This window comes from Schistosoma haematobium, chromosome 1 (assembly GCF_000699445.3).
Source record: "Schistosoma haematobium chromosome 1, whole genome shotgun sequence".
In the NCBI taxonomy this organism is placed as follows: Eukaryota; Metazoa; Platyhelminthes; class Trematoda; order Strigeidida; family Schistosomatidae; genus Schistosoma; species Schistosoma haematobium.
The window spans coordinates 87,296,773-87,305,999 of NC_067196.1; the positions used below are offsets into that span (position 1 = coordinate 87,296,773).

General features: G+C 39.3%; 1 protein-coding gene across 1 annotated transcript; it reads right to left on the reverse strand.

Annotated features, from left to right (window-relative positions):
- Positions 1-1,914: 1,914 nt before the first annotated feature.
- Positions 1,915-8,628, reverse strand: MS3_00000960 (uncharacterized protein). The gene has a single exon (XM_051208525.1). It carries the CDS (start codon positions 7,446-7,448, stop codon positions 5,364-5,366), a length of 2,085 nt encoding a protein of 694 aa, XP_051075421.1. The 5' UTR covers positions 7,449-8,628; the 3' UTR covers positions 1,915-5,363.
- Positions 8,629-9,227: the final 599 nt, after the last annotated feature.

Consider the following 9,227-nt stretch of genomic DNA (forward strand, 5'->3'; position numbering starts at 1 on the left):
CGCTTCGTCCTATTTGGGACTCGTCAGCTGGATGTACCTGTATCACAGAGTTGATGTTCACTCTGGGACTCGAACCCAGTTCCATTCGCTTTAAACGTTATCGCGTTATCCACTCAGCCACTGAATTCTGATAGATACTTGCTTGTGCGATGGGGTGAACTTAAATTCACTTGGTATTGTTTAGCTTGTATCTTCCCATTGAGGTTTAAGACTGCAGTTGATCAGTCTGTTATTGGCATATGTGCATACTGTGCGGATTGCCTCGATACTGCCTTAATTCACAAGCTTTTTGTAACCAATGATGGATAGTGGCTAGCAGTAGAATCCAGGACGCGCGTTTCGTACAGCAGTCTTGGCTTGCAGTCTTAAACCTCAATGAGAAGATACAGGCTAAATAATACCAAGTGAATTTCATACATAGTATTCTATATTTACATTTTTATCAATACAGAATATAGAAACATTCTATTTGAACCTTATTTATTCTGAATTATTAATAAGATGTGCTTCTTATACTTGGTAAATTATATTAATCAACCTTCAAAATCTATAAATCCTTCATTTAGGTTAACTACATTCAATTCTTTGAATCAATTCTCTCTGAAAATAATATTAAACAGGAATAGTAACTTTTTGTTGTTGTTGCTGTTGTTACCGTCGTCGTTGTTGTTGTTGTTGCTGGTTGTGGGGATGGGGATGGTCGTAGTGGTGGTGTTGATTGAAATGGCATTTGAATTAGTATAAAAATTGTAAAGTAATTTCTACATAGCTTTTTAGGTCATAAAAATATTCTATTTATCTGTGTAATAATGTATATATATATATATATATATATATATATATATATATATACATAGTTATTAATATACGTATATAACGATATCCTTAAGCAAGTTTAGATTAAATCATATTCGTATAAATGTTAACTGTATAAATGAATAAATTTAATAGAAAAAGAGAATCAACATTCTCTGGAGAATTGATGGTACAGTTAAATGAAATAATAATCGATAGATAATGGCTAGCAGTAGAATCTAGGATTCGTGTTTCATCCTATTTGGGACTCCTCAGTTGAATGTAACTGTATCCTAGAGTTGTTGTTTACTCCCAGGACTTAAATCCAGTAACGTTTACTTGTAAAGCTCGTAAATTAAGGCTATATTAAGACAGTTCGCATAGGATGTTAACAAGAGACTGATCAATTGCAGCCCTAAACAACAAAGGGAAGATCATTGGTAAGGCTATTTAATGTTTCGGATAATAATGTTAAAGCGGAAGTTAATATAGAAAGGATCTTTGATTTTATGTGAGAAAAGTGTTTTGAATTCACCTGCATCCTTGTATGATTATTTTAAATGAGACATAGAGACAATGTCTACCATTTCAAATGTCGAAACTTCATCTAGTAAAATATTATGTCACAATAGGTATTTAACAGAGTATGATAGTACATTGTTTCTAAGAGTTCACATTTTCCCATTATTGATATTCTGAACATAACTGATCAGCTTTCGTTGGTTTGTTAGCCCAGTGAAAAGATACTTTGGTATTTCCTGAATTCATATATTACTATGTGCCCAGTTGTCGATAATCATTGACCTGACAAGTAATACGCTGATATTTAAATCAGTGTTTACTGCTTTCGACCATATGCTTCACGAAGAGTAACAAGCCTAAATAAATAAGTAAGCAAATTACTTTCGAGTACATTTAGGTTACTAAAATTAGTAAATGGTGCAAATTTACACTTTAAACCTATTACGTCAATACAAGTTAATGAGAATATGATTTAAGTAACAGATATGGTTGAATGTACAATCTGGTCAATGATTTGAAAATGAAACAGTAACTGGATAGTTATCAGAAGACGAAACCAATGGTCAACTAGTCGAATATACAATAAATAATTAAAACCGCTATTTTTATTAAAAAGACTTAAACAAATATGGTACAGCTTAATCACCCATAAGACAATAAATACCTTATCAGTATAGGGCTGTGAATATTGTTGATTTTAGACTGATATTGTAGATCATCAACGTTGATGATCTACATTGAACGATTGTGGGCCTACTTGAGTCGGACGGGAATGATGTGACCAACAGCTAACATCGAAGTCACATCTCGAGGTCAACACCTAATGTGGATTACCCTTTCGTCGTATCGAGGTACTATAGGTGCTTTGAAAACCGTAAAACACAAGGGACGTTATTACGGAAATATATTAGCAAAAATGAGTACAGAGAAGATAGTGAGACCACCATCATAATGGATCGATGATCTGTTCGATATTCAGTGACCCAACTGCCGGATGATTTGGCTAGGGCTAAGTAACATTTCACTGGCCCTACAATACTATGAATGAATCAATTTAGACCACCACTGAAAACCTGGAAGCACTGAATGACCATTCCGTCCTAATATGAGACTCCTCCTCAGTGTGTATCTACGATCCCGCACGCGGAATCACGGGTGGAAATTAAAACTACTATAGTCCTAAAGAGATTCCATTTCTTTACATTGAATAAAAACCATAGGGCCAAGCTTTGAAGTTATACAAAAATTATGACTTCAATATATTATTAATCGTCTTTGTGTTCATTTTTTATATTTAATCCTAACTACTATTTTTTTATTTTAAGAAAAGTCAATTTTCCGTTTGTTTGTTTTTTCTTAATTAATTCTCATTTACGTAATGTAGTATTAAGCCACCATATTGAAAAAATAGATTTGTTTTCTAATTTGACTTTCTTATATTCTCTATTAACTTAAGTAGATAAATAAAAGTAGCCCAGTCGATCACCAGAAGAAATTGGAAGGAAGAAAGTAAGCGACCTTGTCTGACTTCGGTCCTTTCATGGAATGCATCTATCAGTTGTCCTCCATGCACCACTTCACACTGTAATCCGTCAAAGTAGTAGTAGTAGTAGTAGTAGTAGTAGTAGTAGTAGTAGTAGTAGCATTCGATTTTTCTTATGATTTACTGTTTTTGTCTTTTAGTAAAACTTTTATGGGATTTCCGAATGTTTATTTGGTCCATTATAAAGTGTTTTCTAACAACTTTTTCTCTGTTTTTTTTTTGCCTTATCGTGTTATCTACTTTGGGCACTTATCAATCTCAAATGGTTTCTTTAAAGTACCTTGAATTTGTTGAGTTTGATATGATTCTTAACTGGAAACATCATAGTTGGATGTTATTAACTGTTATAAGGTTGTATATTTGCATTTACAGTATTACATTTTATTAACCTTGAATACATTCTGTTATGCTTCGTTATTGCTTGAATGCTATTACTGATGCGTCTTACTCGAACGAACGAAGGATCAATGATTCAGCGACTCGATAGCCTATTCTGGTTCGTTGTCCCCAACTCTGCTAACTCGATCAAGAAGTCTGGGTAAGGTGTAGAAAGTGTATTCTACAGACAAACAGCAGATAACAAGTCAGGCAGGCAGATCAAGCATACAAGTCAAGCGTATTTATACAAATATTTACAATCGATATTGTCATGGAAGATTTTTGAACATTAATCAACGATTGACTGCTATTTGAACATTTAATCGATAGTTCATCAATTGACCTATTTGTACATTTAATCGATAGTTCATCAATTGATCTATTTGCGCCTTTAATCGATAGTTCATGAATTGACCCCAATAAAAATATCTAACATTTAATCGATTCGATGATCGATAAGACAAAATTTAAAAATATGAGTTTGGGGATCTATCGTCCCCAACACTCCTCCCCCTTTAATAGTGGGCTTTCCTGGGGTCAACCTGCATCCTGACTGTTGCTCGCCGTTCTCGGATAGGCCACCGTCTGTGACGTGTTTCAGCTTGTTGTTGAGGTTTTTCTTTTGGTGGGTTTGCCGGTAAGTTGAATGTGTCTAGCAGGATGTCAAGAGGAATACTTGATTCTGTTGATGGGCAGTCTGGTGCTAACCGTTTGCGTAACTGATTCCGATGGCGTTGCCACCTGTCGCTGCCTACCTCAACTTCGTACATGACTCGGCCAACTCTTCTGACCACTCGCGCTTCTGTCCATGGACTATGGGTCGGTCTGTAATCACGGGCAAACACAGGACATCCCACTTCGTACGCGGATCGCTTTTCAAACTTTATCCGTACAGGTGTAGGTGCATTACTTGGATGCATCAGGCTGTGGATCGTCTTCAGTCTTCTTCCCATTAGGATCTCTGCTGGGGACTTTCGCTCCGGCAACATCTCATTTGGTGTTGTTCGATACACGTATAAGAAATTTTGCAATGCGTCTGCTGGCGTCCCCTCCCCTTTTGTTTTAGCCAAGGCTCTTTTAAACGTATCCACAAACCTTTCTGCTTGCCCATTCGACTGCGGGTGGTATGGTGGCGAGCGTAAGTGCTTTATGGCTAGTCGTTGACAGAATGACTGGAATTGGCTGGAGGTGAACTGTGAACCGTTGTCAGATACAATAGCATCTGGTATACCATTTCGGGAGAAAATTTCTGTGAGGATCTGTATTGTTTTAGTTGTCGTTGGCGGTATGATAGGGTTGATTTCAGGCCATTTCGAAAGGGCGTCGACTACAACTAGATACATGGTTCCGTTAATCGGGCCTGCAAAGTCGACGTGTATTCTGGACCAAGGATGATCAGGTTGTGGCCATGAAACTGGTGGAACTTTGGCGTTCATTTTTGCCGCTTGCTGACACCGCATACACTTCCCAACCAATTCTGTTATATGTTGATCCATTAGCGGCCAATACGCATGACTCCTGGCTATGGATTTCATTCGTCTAACCCCCGGATGACCAAGGTGGAACTGTTTCAGCACTTTTGCACGAAGGGATTCTGGCACAACCACTCTCTCTCCGAACATCAAGCAGTCGTTCACAATGCATAGAGAATCCCGCCGCTGATACAGCTGTTTTATATCACCATCAAACTTCTTAGACGGCTAACCGTTGGTGACATAGCTCATAGTCATCCTGATGATGGGGTCGCTCTTAGAAGCATTTTGTATGTCCGCTGCAGATACCGGCAAAGTTCGTATTGCGGTCGTCAGATAACATTCGGCGTGGTCTTCCGCTAGCAGAGATGCGATTACCGTGTTTTCCTCAGCCGCCAACTGGTCACTAATGAGTCGTGATAAGGCATCCGCCTGACCGAATTGTTGAGTGCGTCGGTACTGGATCTCGAAATCATACCCCAAGAGTGCTAAAGCCCATCTCTGAAGGCGATTTGCTGAATGAGCTGGAATGCCAGATTTCGACCCGAATATTGCGAGTAAAGGCTTGTGATCTGTGAGAAGCGTGAATCTCCGACCGTACAGGAACTTGTGGAAACGGCGCACAGCAAACACAAGCGCAAGAGCTTCTTTTTCTATCTGGCTGTATTTTTTTTTGCTGGGGTTAGTGTGCGGGCAGCATGCATAACGGCTTTTTCCGATGCATCCGGGAACTGATGGGAGATAACAGCGCCTAGGCCATAGGCGGAAGCGTCTGCAGCTACTATGATCGGCATGGCTGGATCGTAGTGTGTCAACAGCAATTCCGAACTAATAATGGACTTCAGTTTACAAAAGGCAGTGTCACACTGTTTAGTCCAGCTCCAAGAGCTGTTCTTCTGCAGTAAGCTATTCAGTGGAGCGCGAATATCATGCATCGATGGAACGAACGCTGAGTAATAGCTGACAAGTCCCAGGAAGGAACGTAGTGACGAGACATTAGTAGGAGTTGGCATCAGTTTGATAGCTCGGATATTCTCAGGATCCGGCCTGCGGCCGTCGGCATCGAAAATGAACCCCAAGTATTTTACCGACTGCAAATAAAACTGGCATTTCTCTAGGCGTAACCGGAAACCGTTGTCACTGATGCGTTGCAGTACCAATGTCGTGCGTTCTCTTAGCTGTTCTAATGTCGTTGCTACAATTAAAATGTCATCCAAATAAGCCGCGACTCCCGAGATACCTGATAGGATGGTATCCATTAGTTGCTGGAAAATAGATGGTGCAGTTTTGACTCCGAAAGGTAGACGGTTATACTGGAACAAACCACGATGAGTATTGATAGTTAACAGCTCTCTTGATGCTTCATCTACTTCCACTTGCAAATAAGCATCAGCTAGATCCAGCTTAGCGAAAAATCTTCCCCCATTCAGCATGGTAAATAGGTCTGCGGGAACAGGCAGGGTATAATGATGTTGTTCCAGAGCTGCATTGAGACCTGTTGAAAAGTCAGCACATATACGTATCGTGCCGTTGGCTTTCTTAATAACCACGATAGGTGCTGCCCATGCAGAGTAGGAAACGGGAGTGATAACTCCTTGTTGTTGAAGGCGATTCAATTCTTCATCTACTGTTTGTAATGTTGCATAAGGGACAGGTCTCTTTGGGCGAAAAACAGGCTTAGCCCCAGTTTTCAATCGAAGTGTTGCTTTCATGGCAGAGCAGCGACCCAATCCAGGTTGGAAAATAGTTGAAAACTGCGTCATTAAGTTCCTCGTATAAACTTCCAAGTCGTGTGGTTGTTGTCGTAGTTGGGGTTGTGATACCAGGTTGCATATGGTATTCAACGGGACATCAGCTAAATTTAAGTGGTCGAACCAATCTAACCCGAGCAAATTTAGGTCAGCTGGCGTTATGTAGCATACCCCAACAAATGCCAAATCACGGAAAGTGACTGTACATTCCATTTGTCCTAGCAGGTGAAGGTAGTTACCACACGCAGTACGAGGCTTTTGCGTTGTATGCTGCAAGTTTGGGCTGGCCATTTTGATCCAAGTCTTACGAGAAAGGATAGTGACATCTGATGCTGTATCTATTTGCAATTTAGATGAATGCCCATTAATGTTAACAGTAATAAATTTTCTCTGACACGGTGATGAGCTTTGACACGAAGATACTAAGCTCAATGAATTGGTGCGGGATCTAGGAAGGGTCTTTTTGGTATTTCTGGATTGACTTGGAGTCTTCTTCGTCAGACAAAAACCATCCCTATGACCAATAACCTTACACTTCTTGCATCGATGTTGATTAAATGGGCAGTTTCGAACGTAGTGCCATGCACCACATTGCCAGCAAGGAGCAGGAGGAGTTGCTTTAGTCTGTCGTCTAGAGCTGGAGTGAGATGGACTGGATGAAGCGGGGACGTGTTTGTTTTTGCGAGGTGTCTGTTGCACCGCTCGTACTTCAAATCGGCTAGATCCACCACTCTGGACCATAGAAGTGTCTCGTTGCAGATTGATGAGACGTTGATATTCATTAGCTATATAGTTCAGGGTGAGTTTTGGCTCTTGATCTAAACGACTTAATAGCCTTGTTCGTAAGTCACTGAACTTTTGGTGCTGTAGGCTGCAAATAAGTATCAGGGCCTTAAACTGATCTTCAGTCAAGGACTTTAACCGGAAGCGTTCGCATTCGCGGTTGACGACGCCCACATGCGTAAGAAAATCATCATCTTCGTTCATAGTTAGCTTCAAGCAACGATAACGAGTATTAAACAGTGACGAGTTATCGCCAAAATGTTGGCTTAATGTTTGAATTGTGTCTGCAAATGATCGGTCTCGTGGGTTCAACGGCAGGATCAGATTGCAATACTTGTCCAGCTCATTTACACCCAGTTTACGAAGTAGCAGCCGCACTTACCAAGCATCATCTTGATTGGCGAAATCAAATTTAAATAGATCTTCATATCGCCTGAACCACATCTCAAAAGTAACATTAGAATCAGGATCGTAATGAAATTCAGCTATGCTATTTGCGATGCCATCTACTGATGGTACCGTGGTTGAACTAGACGTGCTTGGCTGTAAGGGAGGCGTAACCTTGGTCTCCATTAACATTTGCATCAATTTTAGCTGCTGTTCAAGTAACAGTTCAAGTTTGGCAGGGTCCATAATTCAAAACCACCGTCGCCAATTTGTTATGTTTCGTTATTGCTTGAATGCTATTACTGATGCGTCTTACTCGAACGAACGAAGGATCAATGATTCAGCGACTCGATAGCCTATTCTGGTTCGTTGTCCCCAACTCTGCTAACTCGATCAAGAAGTCTGGGTAAGGTGTAGAAAGTGTATTCTACAGACAAACAGCAGATAACAAGTCAGGCAGGCAGATCAAGCATACAAGTCAAGCGTATTTATACAAATATTTACAATCGATATTGTCATGGAAGATTTTTGAACATTAATCAACGATTGACTGCTATTTGAACATTTAATCGATAGTTCATCAATTGACCTATTTGTACATTTAATCGATAGTTCATCAATTGATCTATTTGCGCCTTTAATCGATAGTTCATGAATTGACCCCAATAAAAATATCTAACATTTAATCGATTCGATGATCGATAAGACAAAATTTAAAAATATGAGTTTGGGGATCTATCGTCCCCAACACATTCTTACTGCCTTTTGGATTTATTTAGGTTGAATACTGAGTCTATACCGTATACATTCAGTTACGAAGTTTTAGAATCCAGAGCCAATTGTATTATTTGTATTTTGCGAAAGGGATAAAGAAGAGTGAACTTGATAACAAGTATAAAACACATTTTCATTACTTCTTAGTTTCTAATACTTATCTAAGAACATTTTGTAAAATGAAAAATCTAAATCTTTTTAATAAGATAAATGTATATCAGAATGGATTTTGTGGAGAGTTTTAGAAATTTCACAGGTTGAAATCATGAGTCAGTTGAAGCTAGACCACCATTGAAAACCTGGAAGCACTGGACGCCGTTTCGTCCTGGTATGGGACTCCTCAGCAGTGCGCATCCCCGCGTGGTGCGGGATCGTGGATGCGCACTGCTGAGGAGTCCCATACCAGGACGAAACGGCCGTCCAGTGCTTCCAGGTAAATGTATATTATATAAAATCTAAGTTAAATTAAGTCCAATAATGGTTAACATAGAAGAATGTAAAGAATGAATATTATCATATACGTAAATCAATCCGATTTTCTATATCAGTTCCCTTTCCTCTCTCTCTCTCAACCTCCATCTCTTTCTCAACCTCTCTCTCTCTCTCTTAGAAAATAATTAACCTGTACAATATAATTCGATGAATTCATCAATAGGTTCACATCCATGTCAAAAAAAATATGTTAGAGTGATCCAGTAACTAACTAAATTACCTTGTATATTACTATTCGTTTATTTATCGCTTGGATCATACTAAACAGAAACGTATATTGCAAAAGATAATCATAATGGATAAAGATGTGTAATCTCATTTTTGGATATA

Excerpts from the sequence above, each read along its gene's own strand:
- MS3_00000960 (XM_051208525.1), bottom strand. The coding sequence starts at position 7,448 with ATGAACGAAGATGATGATTTTCTTACGCATGTGGGCGTCGTCAACCGC.